At 50.3% G+C, this 24,416-nt stretch overlaps 1 protein-coding gene across 1 annotated transcript in view; it reads right to left on the reverse strand.

The window, feature by feature from the left end:
• Positions 1–15,022: 15,022 nt before the first annotated feature.
• dlk1 (delta like non-canonical Notch ligand 1) overlaps positions 15,023–24,416 on the reverse strand; it is a 116,978-nt gene continuing 107,584 nt past the window's right edge. Inside the window, exons 4-5 of the mRNA XM_086004181.1 lie at positions 24,037–24,181; positions 15,023–17,076 (exon numbers count right to left, since the gene is read on the reverse strand). Coding sequence (XP_085860307.1) covers positions 16,308–17,076; positions 24,037–24,181 — 914 coding nt within the window. The 3' untranslated portion in view covers positions 15,023–16,307. The remainder of the gene's footprint in view (positions 17,077–24,036; positions 24,182–24,416) is intronic.

The following is a 24,416-nucleotide window of genomic DNA, read 5'->3' on the forward strand; positions in this document are numbered from 1 at the left end:
GGGGGAAGAGAGAGAGCGACTGGGGGGGAAGAGAGAGAGCGACTGGGGGGGAAGAGAGAGAGCGACGGGGGGAAGAGAGAGAGCGACGGGGGGGAAGAGAGAGAGCAACGGGGGGGAAGAGAGAGAGCGACGGGGGGGAAGAGAGAGAGCGACGGGGGGGAAGAGAGAGAGCGACCGGGGGGGGGAAGAGAGAGAGCGACGGGGGGGAAGAGAGAGAGCGACGGGGGGGAAGAGAGAGAGCGACGGGGGGGAAGAGAGAGAGCGACGGGGAAGAGAGAGAGCGACGGGGGGGGGAAGAGAGAGAGCGACGGGGGGGAAGAGAGAGAGCGACGGGGGGGAAGAGAGAGAGCGACGGGGGGGAAGAGAGAGAGCGACGGGGGGGAAGAGAGAGAGAGCGACGGGGGGGAAGAGAGAGCGCGACAGCGGGAAGAGAGAGCGCGATGGGGGGAAGAGAGAGCGCGACGGGGGGGAAGAGAGAGAGCGCGATGGGGGGAAGAGAGAGAGCGCGACGGGGGGGAAGAGAGAGAGCGCGACGGGGGGAAAGAGAGAGAGCGCGACGGGGGGAAGAGAGAGCGCGACAGGGGGAAGAGAGAGCGCGACGGGGGGAAGAGAGAGCGCGACGGGGGGGAAGAGAGAGCGCGACGGGGGGAAGAGAGAGAGCGCGACAGGGGGAAGAGAGAGAGCGCGACGGGGGGAAGAGAGAGCGTGACAGGGGGAGGAGAGAGAGCGCGACGGGGGAAGAGAGAGAGCGCGACGGGGGGAAGAGAGAGAGCGCGATGGGGGGAAGAGAGAATGGGGAGATAGAGAGAGAGAGATTGGGAGTGAGAGGGAGAGATTGGGAGTCTGAGAGAGAGAGATTGGGAGTGTGAGAGAGAGAGACTGGGAGTGTGAGAGAGAGAGATTGGGAGTGTGAGAGAGAGAGACTGGGGAGAGAGAGAATGGGGAGATAGAGAGAGAGAGCGACTGAGGGGGAGAGAGAGAGCGACTGATGGGTGAGAGAGAGAGAGATGTGGAGAGAGAGAGGGAGAGACAGGGGAGATAGAGAGAGAGACTGAGGGGGGAGAGAGAGAGAGACTGAGGGGGGAGAGACAGAGCGACTGAGGGAGAGAGAGAGGGAGACTGGGGGAGAGAGAGAGATGGGGGAGAGAAAGAGAGAGAGAGAGACGGGGGAGAGAGACTTTTTCGAGGGCATGTTGTTGGAAGAGAGAGAGCGAGTGGGGGGGAAGAGAGAGAGAGAGGGAGCGAGTGGGGGGGCGGTGCAGAGGCTTTTTTGAGGGCATGTTGTTGTTGGAAGAGAGAGAGGGAGCGACTGGGGGGGGGAAGAGAGAGAACGACTGGGGGGGGAAGCGAAAGAACGACTGGGGGGGAAGCGAGAGAGCGACTGGGGGAGAGAGAGAGCGACTGGGGGGAAGAGGGAGAGCGACTGGGGGGGAAGAGAGAGAGCGACTGGGGGGGAAGAGAGAGAGCGATGGGGGGGAAGAGAGAGAGCGACGGGGGGGAAGAGAGAGAGCGACAGGGGGGAAGAGAGAGAGCGACGCCATTACCCTGCAGAACGCTAGGAGCAGCGTGGCAGCAAGGGGAAGAAGGAAAAGCGCGGGAGGCGCCAAAAGTGGCAGTATCACTGCTTTCGACAACGAGGTAGAAGACTGGACCACGTATGTGCAAAGAATTGAAGTGTACTGCAAGGCAAATCAGGTGGCCGATGGAAAGAAGGCGTCGGTATTATTAAATTTGATGGGCGCAAGAACGTGCAGCCTATTGCGGAATTTAATTACCCCAGCTAAACCAATGGAGAAAGGTTTTGAAGAGATTGTTAATATCTTACAGGAACACCTAAACCCTACACTGCTGCTGATAGCAGAAAGATTCAAGTTCGATAAAAGAAACCAGCACAAAGATGAGAGCAATGCTGACTATCTTACGGAACTATGCAAGTTATCAAAGCACTGCCAGTTCGGAGCAGGACTGGCAGACACCTTACGGGATAAGTTTGTCTGCGGGCTCCAGAGTGAAGGAACCCAGAAACGACTACTTTCGGAAAAGGACCTGACGCTAGAACAGGCTTTCAGCGTGGCAGTATCCTACGAAGCAGCAGCACGGGGAGCTGCGGAAATACAACAGAAACCACAAGAATACAGCGCTAACGAAATGGCGTATGGAGCAGAAAAGTGCTATCGCTGCGGCAGAACAACCCATGATCAGAAGGACTGCTGGTTTAAGGACAAAGTATGCAGGCAATGTGGGAAAACGGGACACATAGCAAGAGTCTGCAGGTCGGGAAAGAAAACCAACACTACAAGAACTACTAAGGAAAAGTACAAGAAAGTAAAGAAATTGACAGACAGTAGTTCGGAAGATCAGGAGAGTGAGAAGGACTCCGGGAGCAGGAGACTAAGTTGTCTAAAGTTACACAACATGATCGCAAACGAGGATCACCGAACCATTTGGGTCACCCTCATGATAGCAGGGTCCCCAGTAAAGATGGAATTGGACACAGGATCAGCCCTAACTGTCATGAATCGAGGAGACTATGAGCGGCTATTCTCACACATACCCTTAAAGGACACGTCCATTGTATTGAAGACATACACGGGGCAAAAAGTCTACCCCAGAGGAAAAATAAGGGTGCCAGTTGAATACAACGGCAAGGAAACACAGAAACTGTATCTATATGTACTACCAGATGGAGGACCACCATTATTAGGACGTGAATGGATCCGAAAAATACAATTGGATTGGCATTCCATTCAGGCGCTAACTGTGGACTGATAAAAAGGATGATGACGTCACACCTGGACGACTGTCAAAAATTCTAACTGATGTGAAGGAGTTGTTCCAACAAGGACTTGGGAATCTAAAATGAGTAACGGCAACGATAAAAATCGAAGATAACGCAAACGCAAAATTTTTTAAGGCCAGACCGGTACCTTATGCGATCCGCCCAGCCGTTGAAGCAGAGCTGGAGAGTCTGAGCGTTCGGATGTGCTGTCCAAGGTGGACTGGAGCGAGTGGGCCACACCCATCGTTCCTGTAATGAAGAAATCATTGAGAAGCACGCCTGGGGAACCGAAGAAGGTTCGCATCAGTGGGGACTTCAAGGTAACTGTGAACCCAGTCCTGCACACAGTACAATATCCACTTCCACGGAGAGAAGATATTTTTGCTTCACTATCTGGAGGGAAACGCTTTACAAAGAATGATCTGGCCCAAGCGTATCTACAAATGGAGGTGGAAGAAGCATCTAGGAAATACCTCACGATAAACACTCACAAAGGCCTTTACCAGTACAATCGACTGGTATTCGGGGTAGCATCAGCCCCGCCTATTTGGCAGAGGGCGATGGAACAAGTCCTGCAAGGGATCCCGGGGACCCAGTGTTATTTGGACGACATCCTGGTTACGGGCGAAAATGACAGTGAACACCTTGCCAACCTGGAGCAGGTGCTCACGAGATTACAGGAATATGGGCTACGAGCCAACGGCCCCAAATGCGAGTTCTTCAGGAGACAAATCTCGTATTGTGGCCACATGATTGATGAGGAAGGGTTGCATAAGTCGCCGGACAAGATTGAGGCTGTAGTCAAGGCTCCAGCACCGGAAAATGTGTCGCAACTGAGGTCGTTCCTCGGGTTGGTGAACTACTACCATAAGTTCTTGCCGAATTTATCTACAACTCTGCACCCACTGAACGCCCTGCTGCAAACTGGAGTAACATGGAAATGGAGTGATGAGTGTAAGCGTGCCTTTCAGAAATGTAAATGCCTAATCACTTCAAAAGAAGTATTGGCCCATGACAATCCAACACAACCGATTCAGTTAGCATGTGATGCGGCTCCCTACGGCATCGGAGTGGTGCTGTCACACAAATTCCCTGATGGTTCAGAGAGGCCAATAGCCTTCGCGTCGCGCTCGTTAACCTCAGCCGAGCGTAACTACGCCCAGATTGACAGGGAGGCCCTCAGCCTGGTGTGGGGGGTGAAGAAGTTCAATCACTATCTGCACGGGCAGAAATTCACCCTACTGACTGATCATCAGCCCCTGGTCTCCATTTTTAACTCAAAGAAGGGCGTTCTGGTGATGACGGCGCAACGGCTGCAAAGGTGGTCACTTTTTCTAGGGGCACATCAGTACAACATAGAGTACAAGGGTACGAAACAGCATGGAAACGCTGATGGGCTGTCACACCTACCGTTGCCTACGGTAGAGGAAGCACCTGCAGTGGACCCTGTTGAGATATTCCATGCGACCATAGTCGAATGTCTACCTGTTACAAACTCAAGTATAGAGAAGGAAACCCGAAATGACCTGACACTCTCTCGGGTCTATGATTTGACGGTGAAGGGATGGCCAGCATATGGCGACTCACTGTTGCCAGCATTCTTGCCAAGGAGAGTACAGCTGTCAGTGTGCCGGGGGACCTTGATGTGTGGATCCCGAGTGGTAATTCCACCCAAGTTGAGAGATAGAGTGCTCAATGAGCTTCATGAGGGTCATCTGGGAGGGGTAAAAATGAAGAGCCTAGCCAGGGCGTTTGTGTGGTGGCCGGGAATCGATAAAGAAATCGAGGATATGACCAAGAGATGCACAGGATGCCAGAAGGTCCAAAACGCTCCACCACAGGCCCCGCTACATACATGGGAGTGGCCTTCATCTCCATGGCAACGGGTACACATTGATTTTGCTGGTCCATTTATGGACTCAATGTTGCTAATCGCTGTGGATGCCCATTCGAAATGGCCAGAGGTCATCAAAATGTCCTCCACCACCACGGAGAAAACTATTGCAGTCCTACGGACCATCTTCGCCAGGAATGGCTTGCCAGAACAGATTTGCTCCGACAATGGGCCACAGTTTGTGTCAGAGGATTTCCGGAGGTTTCTGAGGAATAATGGGGTGAAGCATTACACATCTGCCCCATATCATCCAGCCACAAATGGATTGGCTGAGAGGTTGGTTCAGACCTTTAAAAAGGCCATAAAGGCAATGCATAATGACGACATACCACTACAACACAAGGTGGATAATTTCTTGTTTGCTTACCGGAATGTGACACATGCAGTCACCAACCAAGCTCCAGCCATAATGTTCTTCAACCGAAGGCTAAGATGTCGCCTGGATTTGCTCAAACCAAACATAAGACAAGATGTTGAGGATAAGCAATTCCAGCACATAAATGAGAGGCCAACCAGGAGCTTCAAGATAGGGTAACCAGCCTTGGCCTGCGACTACCGAACAGAAAAATGGCAGCCAGGAACGATAGGCACACAGCAGGGACCACTAATGTACACAGTGGACGTTGGAGAGAGCATCGTGAGACGCCATGCTGACCAGATTCTAGAGTGACAGGAACAAGCCAAACCCATACCATGAGCAGGTGCACCTGGTAATCAACCCGAAGTACAGATTGCGTCTACCTCAGAAGCAGTGGTATTGGAAGCTGACGAACCAACCAATGACAATGAACCAGAATCAACTCTGCCGCAAGAACAGGATACTCGAGAAAGGCGCTATCCAGTCAGGATCAGGAAGCCTCCTCAAAGACTGAACTTATAAATGATTATTTCAGTTGATGTATATAGTACAGAGAAAATTGTAATTGTAATTAGTTATTATTTAGTTGTTAAATGAATGTTATGTACTGTTTATCTAAAAGGGGAGGAATTGTTGTGTATGTACCTTTTAAGAGAAGAACTGCTTATATACTGCAGTACCGGCAGTGACCACCCCTGTATGTAAAGCCATAGCAGGCTTCTGTACGTCAGTCTTAAGTTACATTCACAGCATTGCTGGCTGTGCAGCTGCAAGCACAAGCAGAGGTAGCAGCCAGACTAGGAGAGTGGACTAAAGTGGTGGTCCCCTGACCAGGCAGAGGAGGAGAACGCTGGACCACCACCACCTCCACCATCATCACAGCAACTGAGGTGCCTGGAGAGAGAGGAAGGAGAAGGAGAAGGGGGGCCTGCAATAGCATCAACCAGGGGAGAGGCCTTTCCCATTACTTCCTCCCCAAATTGGCCTCCACTTCAGGAGAGGGAGAGAGGGGAGAGAAACCACCATCAACCAACACCAACTGTTCGGAAGGAGGGAGGAATATCATCTTTCAAGATATATACAGGTGGGTGTTATTTGGGGCACTCTCCCAAAGACTTTGTATTTTAGGTGGGGGGAGAAAAGAAGAAACAAGGCCGGAACATCAAGGGGTGGCTGTGTGTGTGTGGTTCTTGTTAAAAACTAGGCCACACACACCACTAATAAGCATCCCTTCTATTGCCTGACCTGGGACAGCTGGAGCTGCCTAGGTGAAGTGGTTAATTCCATTAATTACATCGTTAAGACCTGGTGCAGGACTGAGCCTGGGCATCTCCAGCTTTCCCAGGTGAAGACATCTTCTCCCCCTGCCAGAAGACCACCACTATCAGAGACTTTAAATTTTCATCAGGAAAGTGCACCCCTGCCAACACCCACCCACCCGCCATCCTGAGTGGCGACCCTGCCTTTGCGGCCTCCCTCCTTTCCCACCTCCCCCCCTCTCTCTCTCTTTGTCTCTCTCTGCCTCTTTCTCTAAGGCACCTCAATTGACTCTATTAATTAATTGCCTATTGAGCAGAGGAGAGAAGGCCCCTCCCCCAATCTCAGTCAATAGGGGGAGAGGTGTGCCTTCATTTTAAACAGCTCCCTCTGCTCAATAGAGGACTAAAAAATAACTGAGGCCATTTCCACCTTCAGGCCTGTGACTTGGGGTGAGTGTAGCCCTCTATAATACCACCCCAGAATGGCGACTGCATCTTCGCTGGTGACGGGGCCAACCAAGACGTATGTGGGAGTGGCAGCCACAGCCACAGCTGCTCCCGCTGCTTCTGCTGCCCCGTCACCATTCAGACTGATGACAAAAAAGCTTGGGGTGAAGAGCTACACTCACCCCACTATGACCATTGAGGCCTGCGTTAAAGCCATGGCTGGGGTTGTCGGCCCCTCAGACATCGTCGCGGGCTCAAAAATGTATGGGAAGGCTGTGTTCTTCCTGGGGTCGGAGCGGGCGGTGTCCCTGGCCGTCGCCAAGGGGCTCACCGTGGGCGGGACCTTCCTGCCGGTGGATCCTCTCGAGGCCACCGCGCAGAGGATCATCGCTTCCAACGTCCCACCCTATGTTCCTGGTGAGCTCCTCCTTCCCCTTCTACATCAACTTGGGGAGGTGAGGTCGGGGATCACACCCATCCCGCTCGGCTTCCGGGAGGTCAGCCTTCGCCATGTCTTCTCCGTCCGGCGCCAGCTGTTTATCCAGCTGGCGCGGGAGGAGGACACTGACGGGGCATTCGTCGTCCACCACGAGGGGACTGCCTATCGGACATCGGACGGTGTGCGGTGCCACGCCTGCAAGGAGGTGGGGCACATCCGGAAAAACTGCCCCGCCTCCAAGGCCGCCGGATGATCTCGTGCGGCCGAGGCTGGTGCCGCCGACGCTCCTCCCGCCGGATCTGCCCGCGCGTCGGGAACGTCTGATGCGCGGTCGACGTCGGGGGCCGATGCCACCAAGGCCTCCGGCGGGGGGGAGGGAGCGTGTCCGGCCGGAAAGAAGGCGCGGCGAAAAAATAAACACCTTAGGGCGGGTCCCTGCGTGGATGGCCAGCCCTTGCCCCTTGAGCCCCTTACACCCGCGCTCCTCGCGGAGTTGGTCGGGGCAGACGCGAGTGGGAGGGGCCTCGTGCCCGAGCCTGTGGCCGCAACCGCCGTAGCGGAAACGCCATTACCTGCGGCCGGGCTCGGGCCCGGGAAACCCGACAAACCTGCTCCGCCGGAGGGAGCAGACGAGGAGGCCCCTGCAGACATGGAGGTCTCCCTCGCTCCCTCCGTGCTAAAAAGAAGGCGCGACCCCCTGGAAGAGGAGGAGGACCGGGAGGAGGAAGGTCCCTCCGGGCAGAGGGAGTCGTCGCCCGCCGCGGGTACTGCGCCCCCCCCCCCCGCTGTCACCATCACCAGCGATTGGCAGGGGTCGCCTATCCCTCGGGAGGCTGAGGCAGATGTGTCTGTCCAGCACGTGCCTCCCGGGGACGGGGACGAGACCCTGCCCATGGGGGGGGGTCGCGGAACAACCCGCGGTGGAAATAGATATTCTATCGGTGCCGTTACCCCTCACCGGGTCGGGCGGCCTGGGGTCTGGGTCAGGCGAGCTCGAGGATAATGAGCTCGCCCAATGCGACCCAGACATCTCCCAGGGGCTGCTCGACCTGGTAGAGTTTTTAATTCAAAGCACCCCATCCGCTGGGTCGGAGGTTGGTGGCGGGGAGGAGGATGGCCCCCTGGCTGCGTCTCTGGTGCCGGACGTACTGGAGGAGCTGGGAATTGTTCTCTCCCCGGTTTCTCCGGTCATTCCGGCGTCTGGGGCGGAGGGGAGCTCTGAACCGCCGCCGTCTTCTGGCCCAGCACCCCTAGAGGAGCCCAGGGAGGAATCCTCTGCCGCCAATCCTGGGGGTGGGATCCGGGCGGAGGCGGGGCTGGCTGGTGCGGCCGAGCCGTTTGCTGCGCACTGCGCGGCGGACGGGTCGGCCGCTGGTGACGACCCCCTGGAGGAGGATGGGGACTCGGTGATGGGCACGGAGGACGATTCGGACTCCAGCGCCGACGAGGCGGTGGATGACCTCGTGCCCCTTGCCGAGTCTCCCGTCATTCCCGTAAGGGAACTCCGGGATTTTATGGCCACGTGCCTGGGTCGGCGCAATAAGGTCCGGCTGGCCCTCGACAGGTGGTCGGAGCTGGCGCTGCTCATCGTATCCGTCCGCGCCGCCGTTAAGATCATGGGCGCGGACGAGGGTGTGAACCCGCTAGAGCTGCGTCAGCTCAGAACGTTTCTCACTGGGCTGCTGAGGAAGTGGCGGCTGATCAGCGGCTGCGCTTCCTCCCCCCGTTAGGTGTAGGTAGAGGTTGCACTATGCTTCTGACATGAAGATAACCATAGCCAGCCTCAACATCAACGGCAGCAGGGAGGCGCGCCGCTGATTCAATAACTTCTCGGTCCTTCGGGACGGGAAGTATGCGGTGTGCTTCCTGCAAGAAACCCACATCGTTCCGGGAGACGAAGCCACGTGGCTCCTGGAGTGGCAAGGAGGGGTCAGCATGAGTCACCTCTCCAACAATTCCAGCGGGGTGGCTATCTTGCTGGCCCCGCATTTTCAGCCGGAGATCTTGGGTGTCAAGGAGCACGTGCCGAGCCGCTTGCTCCAGGTCACTGTTCGCCTGGGGGGCGTGCCGCTCCATCTAGTGAACGTGTACGCCCCTCAGACCAGTGCGCAGCAAGTGCGCTTCTTTGAAGAAGTGTCCGCTCTTTTGGGCTCCGTCGACGTGGTCGAGTGCGTCATCCTCGGGGGGGAATTTAACTGCACCCTCGAGGCGAGGGACCGTTCGGGTCCCCCACAAAGCCCGGCGGCGATGGAGAAGTTGAGGGGCTTGGTCATGGTCCTTCGACTTGGTAGACGTCTGGCAAAATCTCCACCCCGACTCCAGCGCCTTCACTAGCGTGAGGTCTGGGGGAGGAAGGTCCAGAATTGACCGCCTCTACATTTCCCGGGCGTACGTCTCCTGCGTTCCGGCAGCTTCCATGCGGCCGGTGCCGTGCACGGACCACCACCTGGTGTGGGCGGAGCTCGCGTACTGGCATTTTAACAACCTGCTGCTGGAGGACACACGGTTCCGGGATTCATTTCGTCGATTCTGGGCCGACTGGAGAAGGAAGCAGGGGGGCTTCCCCTCCTTGAGGCTATGGTGGGATGTGGGCAAGGCTCACATCCATCTCTTCTGTCAGGAGTACGCGAAGGGGTCGACCAAGAGGCGGGAGGCCCGGGTCGGACGGTTGGAGAAGGAGGTGCTCGACCTAGAGTCCCGTCTCGGTCAGGTCGTCGAGGACCCGGCCCTGCGGAAGGTGTACGAAGAGAAGGGCGCGCTGAAGGACCTGCAGCTCGTCGGGTCCCGAGGCGCGTACGTGAGGTCGCGGATCCAGCTCCTGCGGGACCTGGACCGCGGCTCCCCCTTCTTCTACTCGCTGGAAAAAAGACGGGGGGTCCGTAAGCAGCTCTTGGGGCTGCTGGCCGACGACGGATCTCTGGACTCGGATCCGGAGGGAATCAGCGCGGAGACCCGCGCCTACTATGGGGCTCTGTTCTCTCCGGATCCGTCCAGCAAGGATGCGCGCAGAGTTTTGTGGGGGGACATGCCGCAGGTCAGCCCGGAAGGCGCCGAAAAATTGGACGCTCCGCTAAGCCTGGCGGAGCTGACCGGCGCCCTCTGCCAGCTCTCTAGGGGAAAGTCCCCGGGGCTGGACGGGCTGACCGTGGAGTTCCACAGGACGTTCTGGGACGTCTTGGGGGGCGACTATGCGCGGGTCCTGGGGGAAAGTTTGGCGACCGGGGAGATGTCCCTCTCTTGGCGCAGGGCGGTCATTGTCCTGCTGCCTAAGAAGGGCGATGTCCGCCTCCTTAAGAACTGGCGCCCGGTCTCCCTCCTCAGCACGGACTATAAAATCTTTGCCAGGGCCATGTCTGCTCGCCTTGGCACCGTGCTGGCCCACATGATCCACCCCAACCAGTCCTACACGGTCCCGGGCCGGACCATCCACGATAACATCCATCTGGTCCGGGACCTGGTCCACCACTCCCAGAGGGCTGGTCTGTCGGTCGCCTTCCTTTCCCTGGATCAGGAGAAGGCGTTCGACAGGGTGGATCACGAGTATCTCTTCGGGACTCTGCGCGCATTCGGGTTCGGGACGCATTTCGTCGCCCGGGTCTGACTTCAGTACGCCGCCGCGGAGTGTCTGATTAAAGTTAACGGGTCCTTGACGGCGCCCCTTCGCTGCGGGAGGGGGGTGCGTCAGGGATGCCCCATGTCCGGTCAGTTATACGCCGTTTGCGTGGAGCCATTCCTGCGCCTCTTGCGGAAGAGGTTGACGGGACTGGCTCTGCAAGGGCCAGGCATGGAGGTGGTCCTCTCGACTTACGCCGATGACGTGCTCCTCACGGTCACGGATCCCGCTGACTTGCGGAGGATGCGGGAATGCCAGCAGATTTACTCGGACGCATCCTCCGCCAAGGTCAACTGGGAGAAATGTTCCAGACTCCTGGTGGGTCAGTGGCGGGTGGACTCCCTGCCGGAGGAGTTCAGGCCTTTCGCCTGGAGCACCACGCACCTCCTCTATTTGGGAGTCTACCTTAGCCCTGCCGAGGACGCCTGGGCGGCGAACTGGCAAGAGCTGGAGGCCAAAGTCACCGCTCGCCTAGGACGCTGGACAGGACTGCTCCGAGTGTTGTCCTACAGGGGTCGAGCACTGGTCATAAACCAGCTGGTGGCCGCCATGTTGTGGTACCGGTTGGTCACTTTGATCCCTCCCCCTGCGTTTGTCGCCAAGATGCAGAAGAAACTCATCGACTTCTTCTGGGACAAAAGGAAGCACTGGGTCTCTGCCGCGGTTCTGTGTCTCCCACTTAGGGAGAGCGGTCAGGTGCTGGTGTGCCTTCGCACCCAGGCTGCGACTTTCCGTCTTCAGACGCTGCAGAGATACCTGTACGTCGAGAATCCTCCGAGATGGTGTGCGCTGGCGACGTTTTTCTTCCGCCAGCTGCACGGCCTCAATTACGACACGCAGCTCCTGTTCGCGAAAGTGGGCGGCAGGCGTGCCGGCCTGCGGGAGCTGCCTGTCTTCTACCAGGAACTGTTATGGGTTTGGAACTACGTCGCTTCCAGGCGGAGCTCTCCCCTGTCAGGAGCGGCAGCTCTCCTTCGGAAGCCGCTGCTCAGGAATCCGCACCTCCACGAACGTGGGTTCGGGCGGCTGGCGGAGGGCAGGGCAGTGCTTGGCAAGGTGACCAGAGTCGGGGACCTGCTCGAGGGCGGAGGAATGGGCTGGATGGCGCCAGAGGAGCTGGCGCGGCGCCTGTCCTGGGCCAACGTCCGGCTCGCGGTCGAAGCCATCGAATCGGTGAAAGCGGCACTGGGCCCTGACTCCACTAGGTGTATCGAGGCGGCTCAAGCATGTGGGGCGATCCCGTCCGAGCTTACCCCCGCTCGGACGGAATTCCTCATCGGCGCCCGGCCCCGAAACTCCCCTCGGGAACCGGCGCCTCACAACTTGAGCCGTCTCGAGGAAATACCCTCCGTGCCTTTTCATTCCGTGCGGAGGGGTTTCCTTTACGGGCTGCTCCTGCACACTCTCCACTTTGCCATCTTCGTCTACCGTCCGGACACACCTTGGCATGGCGTCTTGCCGACTGGCGGTGGTCCCCAATGGAGGGCTCTCTACACGGGAGTCCTCCCTTGTTCCATCGGGGACTTGGCCTGGAGGGTGTTGCACGGAGCGGTCCCGTGCAATAAGGTTTTAAGTAGGTTCACGGACTCCCAGGCCGCCTGCATTTTTTGCGGCCTGGAGGAGTCCGTGTTTCACGTTTATATGGAATGTGAGAGGTTGCAGCCCCTCTTTCACTACTTGAAGGGGCTGCTCCTCGATTTTTGGTTGCACTTCAGTCCCACGCTCTTGATCTACGGTCACCCGGTGCGGAGGGGAGCGGACAGGTTGGAGGACCTCCTTGTGGGCCTGCTCCTGGGCCTGGCTAAAAGAGCCATCAATTGGTCCAGGCAGCGGGCGGTCGAGGGGGTCGTCCAGCCGGATTGCCTGCCTCTCTTCCGCAGCCATGTTCACGCCCGGGTGGCCCTGGAGATGGAGCACGCGGTGTCCGCCGGTGCGCTTGAGTATTTCCGCGACCGGTGGGCGCCGCGGGGACTGGAGTGCATCATCAACCCGGAAAACCAAATTTTAATTTGATTTGTTAAGTTTTAGTTGAACTTTTGTTTACAGTCCAATTTGTTTTTTTTTGGGTACAAACAAAAGAGTTACCCTCTGTTCAGTAAATACCTGTTATTATTGTTCTCCTGCAGTCCGTGTATTATTGATACTCAGACACTACAGCCACAGCCGTGACTCTCCCCTTCCCCATGATGGCCAGTACGTTTTCTTCCATGGGGAAGAGCGTATGCAGGTGAGCTCGGCCTCCTCCAGTGGCAGCCACAGGTTGTGTGTGACCTTCTCTTGCAGGAAAGAAGGAAGCGTATTAGTGACAGTCTTGTAAGGTGTTTAGAGAATGTGGCTTTCATGGTAGAATAGTTGGCATGCAGTGTGTAAGATGTGAGGTGTGAGGAAGTGAGGGTTGCAATAGTGGTGAGTGTGTGAGTATGAGGAGAAAGTGATGTAGTGAGCAATATTCTTACTGTGACAACTCTGGTGAGGTCACTGAACATATTCCGGCATTGCAGCCATGTCCTGGGAGCTAAGCTCCTCTGTGACCTCTTCCCACTGGCGGTGGAGGTGTTGCCAGGAGGGCTTGCTGCCCCCTGGGGGGAGCAGGATTTTGCTCTTCCTGCCCACTGCCTGCACCAGGGCCTCCAATGCAACATCAAAGAACCTGAGTGCCTTGCCTAGACCTTTTGCAGCCATTCTAACCCTTTGACAACATTTCCTCCTGTCTGCCTGAGTGCACCTCCCCTTTAAGAGGTGCTGACTGCCTTTAAGTGGTATCAAAGATGCCTGATTTCGTCCTTGCCCCCTTCTCCCCCACCCACACAAGCGTGTAGCCAACGAACAATACAGGTATGTTTGCTGCCTGGGATCACATAAACAGACATGTACAGCGCACGCCCCGCCCCATGCGGCCCGTTTTCAGGTGCAATTGAATTTCTAGGCTGCCATCTTTTGGATGAGACAATAAACCGAGCCTTCATCTGCCCTCTCAGGTGGACGTAAAACATTCCATGGCACTATTCCGAAGAAGAGCAGGGGAGTTATCCCAGTATCTTGGCCAATATTTATCCCTCAACCAACATCACTAACACTAAAAATGATCTGGTCATTTATCGCATTGCTATTTGTAGGACCCTGTTCTGTGGAAATTGGCTGCTCTGTTTTCTTACAACACATCAATAATTCATTGACTGGGACATCCTGAGGTCGTGGATGGCACTATATAAATGCAAGTTCTTTCTTTCTAATTTCACTTGTCACCTTTTGCAGTTGTTTGTGTGGATTGACTTGTCTCACACTCTTGGCTGGGATTTGAAGCTATGAGCTGGATTTTCTCAGCCCCGAGGAGGCGGGTATGGAGGCGGGACTGCCGGTAAAGTTGCAGAATGTGGGAGCGACTGGTAAACCCACCCCCATCCTGCCTCCATGCCCTTTTGCCAGGAGGCGGGAAGCCCTTCTGATCCGGGTCCCGTCTCCTCGAGGCGGGAAAGGGATTAAATCCTTTTAACTGCCTGTTAACAGGTAGTTAACAGGCAGAAAAAAGGATTAGTCCCATTTTATCTTATCAAGTGCAGGCTTCCCGACCTCGGAGAACCCCGCTGAGGCGGAGGAGACGTGAAGGAGGTCTGCGGGGGTCGGAGGGGTCTGAAAGTGAGATGTAGAGGTGAGTGATGGGTGCAAGTGTGGAGTGCTAAGTGTTATAAAATGTTCACTTACCTTTGTTTCTGCCTACAGCCTTCAGCCGCGGTGGATCCAGAGTCCCGACATCTTCATTGTAGATTTCAGACTGGCTGTTGGATCCTCTGAACCAACAGCCAGGTGATTTCTGCAAAGTTGAAAGGTTTGATGAGTCCTAAACACAAGGACTCATCAAACTACAGAGAATGTCGGTGTTTGACAGCTTCACAGAGCTGTCAAACGCTGACATTTCTTGTTTCAAGAAATCTTGACAGATGGCACGTCTGACATTGACGTGCTCTATCGGTGACTTCCCCCTAGTTGGCCTGCTGAGCCCGCAGGGCGGGCTTAACAAGATCAATCGGGAAAATCCCGCTGGTTGGCCAGAGGCTAATGGAGGCGGGCCATAGACCCAGCAAGCAGCAGTACCGCCTCCATCACATCTCCATTGAGAAAATCCAGCCCATATGAGTCCAGAAATGTGGAGTTAGCCTATTGAAACAATTCTAACTGAAGGCTTGCTGAATAGCATACTAAATGAACAATTAACCTTGCAAATAGACATCACTGACTACATAGTGCTATTTATTCAATGCCACTGCATTTAAGTACATTGTATGACAGTCAAAGATAAGTATTTATTTGGTCAATGGCTCTTAAATTAATTCTTGTATATAATTATGAAGCAAAATGAACACTGTCACAATACTGCTAGATTGTCATTAAAGTAAAATGACAAATTCTGTAAATGCATGAGCATCTTAAGCACTTGAATGTTTTAACATTTATAGCTACAGGAAACTTTTTTTATCCGGCACGGACGGGACCGACATGGTGCCGGTTCATCAAAAATTCCGGATAACCGAAAGCTATAGTAAAAGATACGGAGCTGAGAGCTCCGTATAAAGCAACAAACCATGTTGCTTAGCAACAGGTTCAAAACAATGGCCACAAGTTGCAAGCATCTCTGTAGCTTAGCAACAGCTGCAGCCACACCCTTGCACAGCAACACATGGAGGAAGGCAAGTAATAAAAGTTACCTGAACCTACTCCTGAATTTTGCCGGTTAACCGAGATTTCCGGTTATTTAGGTGCCGGTAAATCGAAAGTTTCCTGCATTGCAGCATACTGTATAAACTATGAATTCAGACTCAAATAGGATAGTTGTCTTAGTTCCAGTAGATCTGTACACAATTAAAAGGGGATTTAATTCTTTGCTATCACCATTCTGCAGGTTACAAAACCGTGGGAATTTAAAAATACCATCATGCCATGTCACTCCCTCCACCACCAGCGCACCATGGCTGCAGTGTGTACCATCTACAAGATGCACTGCAGCAACTCGCCAAGTCTTCTTTGGCAGCACTTCCCAAACCCGCGACCTCTTCCACCTCGAAGGACAAGGGCAACAGGCACATGGGAACAGCACCACCTCCAATTTCCCTCCCAGTAATACACACCATCCTGACTTAGAAGTATATCGCCGATCCTTCATCGTCACAGGGTCAAACTCCTGGAACTCCCTACCTAACAGTATTGTGGGAGTACCTTCACCACACAGACGGCAGTGGTTGAAGAAGGCAGCTCACCACCATCTTCTCAAGGGCAATTAGGGATGGACAATAAATTCTAGCCTTGCCAGCGATGCCCACATCCCATAAACGAATAAAAAAAATAGGGGTCCCATTCTTGTTCAAAATCTTGGACTAGCACTTCACATATTTATAAACATATACCATATATTTATGACAAATTTCAGGAACATTTAAACAATACAGCACAAGTTATTAACAAAATGCTTGATTATAAACATCCTTAAATAATGCAATACAATATAGACATATTTGATAAAACTTCAGATAGATGTATAATTTTTTCCATAGTTTGTCAAGTTAGTCATGCTTGGAAATATAGTTTTGACCGAAAGGTCTTCGTTTTTGTCTTGCAGGAGATGTTTTCTCTGTTTCCAAAGGAGATGCCGATATTTAGCATTTGCCAGCCACATTTCACACCTGGAGAAGAAGATGATCCCTGTGGTCCCCAGGATCACAAGACATGTCAATAATCCAAGCACAATAAGGCAGATCACTTGACTACTATTCAGCAGGGAGCTGGATGTGTGGATGGTTTCTTTGACTGTGATCTTGAGCATGCCATTACCTTGCTGGTGTGTTGATTTATGAGGGGCATGCAGTGGTGGATGGAAAGGATTGCCACGTCTGACCCAACTTGCTCCTGCATGCTTGGACACATTTTGGTTTGCATCACGAGTAAAGCTCTCAAATGCTTGGTGTCGGCAGGTTTCTCCTCCATATTCAGGCAAGCATGCGCAATCAAAGCCTCCCCCAGGATGATCATGGCAAGTGCCTCCGTTTTGACATGGATGGCTAAGGCAAGATGTGACTGAATAATCACAGGATTTGCCAGTGAACCCACCAGGACAAAAACAGCTGAAGCTGGATACAAGATCTGTGCAGGTTCCATTGTTGGCACAAGGGTTTGGGTTGCAGTTATTGATACTTATTTCACAGAAGTCCCCAGTAAAACCAGGCAAGCAAAGGCAGTAAGCCTTGATCGCAAACCCATTACCATCAAAGCAACTTCCTCCATTCTGACAAGGTGGCCTGCAATCAAATAGATAAGTAACAGATATTGAATTGATCTATCTATAATTTGTCAATATCCTTGAAACCAGTCCATTTGAAATCCATGATTAACATGTAAAGGTAATATCTAATATTCTTACTTCCTCAAAAAATGAGCATTGTTACCTTAAAAAAAATTGTTGGAGATTTTGCTGTTCGTGTGCCTGGGCAATTTGATCACCTGGGCACAGTCAATGCAGGAAACTTGGGTGGGGAAGAGTGTATGCCCTGAACTAAGCCACCCATTTTTTTGTCCATTAATTTAAATAAGCTTTAAAAAAATCACACTAGCTCCCTTATGGTCATGAACTTGTTTCCAGGCATTAAGAGCATCTAAGTAAACCAATTGCTGCAGACACAGGAAAAGGAAAATCTGCTCTAATATTACGAGAGTGTCTGCTATTCCTTCTTTCTCCAGAGGTGGTGCTGTAACCTCTCTCAGCCTGTTGCAACAAACTCAAAATTGTTTTCCGATTAACTGTGGGCAAGACCGTAGGAGAGTCACTACTAATATATTAAAAGTATTGCATATAGCACCTACTTCCTGTAAGTGTCACACTTTAGATATCACACTTTAGTACATCTTCTGACTTATAGGAACATAGGAACAGGAGCAGGCCATTGAGCCCCTCGAGCCTGTTCTGCCATTCAATGAGATCATGGCTGATCTGCGACCTAACTCCATATACCCGCCTTTGCCCCATATCCCTTAATACCATTGGTTAACAAAAAGCTATCAATCTCAGATTTAAAATTAACAATTGATCTAGCATCAATTGCCGTTTACAGAAGTGAGTTCTGAACTCCTACCATCCTTAGTGTATAGAAGTGTTTCCTAATTTCACTCCTGAAAGGTCTGGTTCTAATTTTTCGACTATGCCTCCTAGTCCTAGAATCCCCAACCAGTGGAAATAGTTTCTCTCTATCTACCCTATTTGTTCCCCTTAATATCTTGAAAACTTCGATCAGATCACCCCTTAACCTTCTAAATTCTAGGGAATACAACCCGAATTTGTGTAATCTCTTCCTCGTAACTTAACCTTTGATGTTCGGGTATCATTCTGGTAAACCTACATTGCACTCCCTCCAAGGTCAATTTATCCTTCCTAAGGTGTGGTGCCCAGAACTGCTCACAGTACTCATAATCATAATCATAATCAACTTTATTGTCATTGTTAGTGCACAAGTGCAGTACAACAAAATGTAGGCTTGAGGCTCCCGAGAGTGTACATTTAGATTAGGACATTTAAACATTCAACATACATTTGGCTTGTAATACATTAACATAAACATAACCATAATAAAGTGCATTGACAGATGTGCAGGCTTTAGAGTTTATTTGTGGAGTTCAGTAGGATGACAGCCCTGGGAAAGAAGCTGTTCCTAAATCTGGTCGTACAGGTGCGAATGCATCTGTAGCGTCTCCCAGATGGCAGGAGGGCGAACAGACTGTGGCTGGGGTGGGTAGGGTCTTTGATGATGGTCCGTGACCTCCGTAAACAGCGTTTCTGGTATATGTGCTCTATGGTCGGTAGCCGGGTGCCGGTAATGCGTTGGGCAGTTTTGACTACCCGCTGCAGGGCTTTCTGGTCAGAGTAGCTACAGCTGCCATACCATACTGTGATACAGTTCGTCAGGATGCTCTCTATTGTGCAGCGGTAAAAGTTAGAGAGGATCAGGGGTGACAGGTTACATTCCTTCAGCCTCCTTAGGAAATATAGGCGCTGCTGGGCCTTCTTCAGCAGAGAGGAGGTATTGAGGGACCAGGAGAGGTCTTCCGTGATGTGGACTCCGAGGAACTTAAAGCTGTCCACCTCCAGGTGTGGTCTAACCAGGGTTTTGAATAGCTGCAGCATAACTTCTACCCCCTTGTATTCTAGTCCTCTAGATATAAAGGCCAGCATTCCATTAGCCTTTGTGATTATTTTCTGTACCTGTTCATGACATTTTAATGATCTATGTGCCTGGACCCCCAAGACTCTTTGGACCTCCACCGTTTTTAGATTTTTGCCATTTAGAAAGTATCCTGTTCTATCCTTTTTAGGTCTAAACCTCACTTTTGCCTACATTGAAATTAATTTGCCACAGTTTTGCCCATTCATTTAATCTGTCGATATCCCTTTGTAATTTTATGCTTTCATCTACACTGCCTACAATGCCGCCTATCTTTGTATCATTGGCAAATTTGGATATGTGACTTTCTATGCCATCATCTAAGTCGTTAATAAATACTGTGAATAGGCCCCAACAAGATCCCTGCGGGACACCACTAGTCACATCCTGCCAATTTGAGTACCTACCCATTATCCCTACTCTGTCTCCTGCCACTCAGCCAATTTCCTAACCAGGTCAATAATTTGCTCTCAATTCTGTGGGCTTCTACCTTAGTTAACAGTCTCTTATAGAGTCATAGAGTCATAACAGCACAGAAGGAGGCCATTCGGCCCATTGCGTCCGTGCCGGCTCTCTATAGAGCTATCGAGTCAGTCCCATTCCCCCGCTCTTTCCCCGTAGCCCTGCAAGTTTATTTCCCTCAAGTGCCCTTGAAAACATTGAGTGTGTCCGTTTCCACCACTTCCGTCAGCAGCGAGTTCCAGGTCCTCACCACTCGCTGTGTAAAAAATGTTTTCCTCACGTCCCTCCTGTATCTCTTGCCCAAAACCTTAAATCTGTGTCCCCTAGTCCTTGTACCATCAATTAGTGGGAACAGCCTTTCCCTGTCTAGCCTATCCAAGCCCGTCATAATCTTGTACACCTCTATCAAATTACCCCTCAACCTCCTTTGCTCTAATGAAAACAAATCCAGCTTCACCGACCTGCCCTTGTAGCTAAGATCCCCCATTCCCTCTCAATATGTCCTGCCACCTTCAGGGGCATATGCACATTAACTCCCAGGTTCCTCTGTCCCTGTACACTCTTTAAAACTGTGCCATTAAGTGTATATTGCCTCTCCCTGTTCCTTCTGCCAAAATGCATCACCTCACACTTCTCTATTAAATTTCATCTGCCACTTGTCTGCCCATTCTGCTAGCCTTTCTATGTCCTGTTGCAGTCGATTGATATCATCCTCACTGTTTGCCACACCCCCAAGTTTGGTGTCATCGGCAAACTTAGAAATTCTACTTTGTATTCCAATATCCAGGTCATTTATATTATCAAAATAAGCTGTGGCCCCAGAACTGACCCTTGGGGAACACCACTGTCTACCATCCTCCAGTCTGAAAAGCAGCCATTTACCACAACTCGCTGTTTTCTGTCCTTAAGCCAATTCCATATCCAAGCTGCCACTGACCCACCTATTCCATGAGCCTCAATTTTGTTAACCAGCCTTTATGTGAGACTTTTGCAAATGCCTTCTGAAAGTCCATATAAATAACATTCATAGGCATTCCCCTGTCCACTGCTTTAGTCACCTCCTCAGAAAATTCAATCAGGTTTGTCAGGCATGACCTACCTTTCACAAATCCATGCTGGCTCTCTCTGATCAACTGAAAATTGGAGGTGTTCAGTCACTCTATCCTTAATTATAAACTCTAGCAATTTCCCGAAAACAGATATTAGGCTAACTGGTCTATAATTCCCTGGTTTCCCTCTCCCGCCATTCTTAAATAGTGAAGTGACATGCACAATTTTCCAATCTAAAGGAGCGGTTCCTGAATCGAGAGAATTTTGGAAGATTATAGTTAGGGCATCTGCAATGTGCTCACCTACATTCTTTAAAACCCTAGGACGGAAGCCATCTGGTCCTGAAATTAGTCACTCTTTAGTGCCATTATTTTCTTCATTACTGTTCTTTTACTTATGTTAATTTTATTGAGTCCCTGTCCCTGATTCAATATTAGTTTCCTTGGGATTTCTGGCATGCTATCCTCTTCCTCTACTGTAAATACCAACGCAAAGTAATTATTCAACATGTCCGCCATTTCCTTATCATTGACAATATTACCGCTTTCACTGCTCCTGTCTACCCTCTTTTTCCTAATATAATTGTAAAAATTCTTTGTGTTTATTTTGATATCCCTTGCAAGTTTCTTTTCATACTCCCTTTTTTTAGCTCTTACTATCTGTTTTGTGAATTTTGCAGTTCTTTGTATCTTTCCCATTTGCCAGGATCCGTGCTATTTTTTGCATTTTTGTAGGCTTTTTCTTTTAGTTTTATGCTATCCCTCACCTCTTTAGTCATCCATGGCTTTTTTTTTGGCAAGTAAAGCTCTTGCCCCTCATGGGTATAAACTAGTTCTATTATCACCTTGAATTCTTTTTTGAACATCTCCTTCTGTCATTTTACCCATTAACAGATTTGTCCAGTTTACTGTGGACAGTCTCTGTCTCATCCCATTGAAGTCTGCCTTACCCAAATCTAGAATCTTAATAGCTGTTTCACGTTTCTCCCTTTCAAATGTTACGTTAAACTCCATCATGTTATGATCGCTATTGGATAAATGTTCACGCACAGTTAGGCTGTTAACTAAATCTGGCTCATTACTCATTACTAAATCTAATATGGCTTTCCCCCTTGTTGCCTCTAGGACATATTGTTGTAAGTATCCCGGACACACTCAAGAAATTCATTACCTTTCTGACAGGTGCTAGTCTGCTTATCCTAATCTATATGAAATTTAAAATCCCCCATTAAAACCACTCTGCCTTTGCCACGCGCTTGTCCAATCTCTGCATTTATCCAATCTAGCACTTCACAGCTGCTACCAGGGGGCCTATAAAGAACTCCCACTACAGTCTTAAATCCTTTCCTATTTCTTAATTCTACTCATGAAGTCTCCACTGCCTGCTTACCTCTCGTTATATCCTCTCTTATCATTGAAGTGATTTCATCCTGAATCACTAAGGCTACTCCTCCCCCTCTGCCATTTTCCCTATCTTTCCTATAGACCTTATAACCTGGTATATTTTGTTCCCAGTCCTGGCAGCCATGTCTCAGTAATCGCTACCATGTCATACCCTCCAATTGGAATTGATGGCTGCAGTTCATTCAATGTATTCCTTATACTCCGTGCGTTTGTATAAAGCACGCTTATTTGGGCCACACACCTTAGCCTGTCCTTCGGCTCTAATGTTTTACTCACATGTTTCTTATTTCTCTCTCCTGGTTTAATCACTTTACATCTTTTAGTTTTTCCTTTACATGTGGTGCCTAAAGCACAATTTCTGACTGTCACTCTACTCTCTTCCCTTAATTAGCAACGCCATAGGAGATCTGTACATTATATGGTAATGTTCTAGAATGTAGTCTCTAAAAACATTGAAGCATGTTTAGATTGCCTGTAACCTTACTAATTTGTAACAAGGATTTTTAAAAATATTTTATTATAAATACTGATGGCAATGGAGGCACTAAACAAAATTAAAAAGGAAAAATACGCTTTTCAAATAAGTGTGTTTATGTAACTTGTACTTTGTCATTTGTTTATGCAACAAATCAAAAGATATTTTAGCGTGATAACTTCCTAACCAGAACTACATTTTACCATGAGAACACAAAATGGCATGAAGGTGAGAGGACTATAGCTCATGCCACCCGTCACACTGCACTTAACTGCAGAGAGAAACTGCAAAAATACAAACACAAAATGAATTTTCAATCGTCTGCAAAACTCACTGCTAACATACACAGTACAACACTGTCACCACAAAAATTGCTCACTGTGCACTCCTCATTGCAGATCATACATGGTAAATAACAAACATGCACAAAGTAATTATACCAAAAATATTATACACATAAATTGCAACTTGTAAAACAAAGCCCATAAACCCAGTTGCATAAGCAGACATTTTAATGGCAGCAATGTGATTGCACGCCATTTGCAATAGCGTGCAGACCTGCATAGCTCAGTCACTTGATAAATATGGGCCTAGAAATTCGGGAGCGCGTGGAAACATGTGCGGGGGAAGGGGGGACAGTGTGCGGATTACCCTCGCCAGTTGACAGCAATGCAGGTAGCACGTAAAATCCGTGCTGCCTGCTTATTATAATTATTCATGCGTGCAGCCAGCGCTACATGTACTGTTTATTGGCTGCACGCCTCTTGGTGGGGGGTCTGATATCAGGAGGCCACAATGCTACTTAAGCACCTCTTAAAAAAGAGGTGGATTCTGGTTGCAAGACCTGTTGTGCTACACGGCCAAAATGCTTTACTTCAAGTGACTTTTGAGGCACAAGCTGTAACATCATTTAAGGGGGAATTGGATAAGAATTTGAAAGGATATGGAGAAAGGACAGTAAAATGGAACTAGACTACAGAGCTGCAGTTGAAGAGCTAGCCCCAGCACAAGTGCAATGGGCTGAAAGGCTTCCTTCTGTGTTCCAATTTCCAGGTTTCAGTGCGTGCTGATCATATTATTGAATACTGTTCTGTGTACAGACCTGGGAAAGTATTTTTAAAACCACTGTCACTGTTCAGTGAAACCCAGTTAAAAATAGACGTTTTGCAGCTTTGAATTTATTCCTCAATATGACATTTTCGGCAGCGTATTAAAGCATTTAAATCAATTCTGGCACAGCACAATGCACTTTATCTGCCACTGACACAGGTGGTATACGATATGCATGCAGAAATATCTAAATATTTTGGGACTCGGGTCTCTCTTCGGCATGTGAACAGTTTGGAAATCAAAATGAGCAAGTTGAAGTGGCCACACTTTTAAATTAGTGAAAGACAAATTTAGGACTGCTATCAGGAAGTTCTTCTTTGCATACACAGAATGATCAACATATGGAATGGATTGTGATGGAAACAAAAATGCTGCAATTATTTAAGAATCAATTGGACACTGTGGTGAGACTCATTCTGAATGGATAAAGTCAGGTGAGCTAAATATAATTCACTTGTGATTTCTATAGTATGAATGGAGACAGTGAATCTGTTCATGCTGCCTGAAAACACTGTAGTTTAGATTTTAACAGCATGTCTCCTTTACCCATTGGTGTAGCAGGGTCCTTTCCTGAGTTGACAATGGCTTCCTATAAACTCCAGTCCACAGATACACACGTAACCACTGTCTTCACTCTCTAGACATGTAGAATTATTAGCACAAGGGTGCTCAGGTGAACAGCTGTGGGAGGCTGTAATTAAAAATGTAGTTAATTAAAACAGAGAAACCATTCTGCACCATGAATACTAATACATTAACAAAGTAAATGTTCAGTTTTTAATGGTTTTTAATTCAAATTATTTTACATGAAAGAAAACTCAAAATTTGCTAATGCATTTCATTAGAGGCACATGAACAAACATGTATCAATCGTTCAATAAGCATGAGATACAATTGAGTACAGCAGGGTTCTAAAACTGTGGCTG

Source organism: Somniosus microcephalus, chromosome 12, assembly GCF_052327205.1.
Source record: "Somniosus microcephalus isolate GS21.2 chromosome 12, FLI_Smic_1.0, whole genome shotgun sequence".
Taxonomy (NCBI): domain Eukaryota; kingdom Metazoa; phylum Chordata; class Chondrichthyes; order Squaliformes; family Somniosidae; genus Somniosus; species Somniosus microcephalus.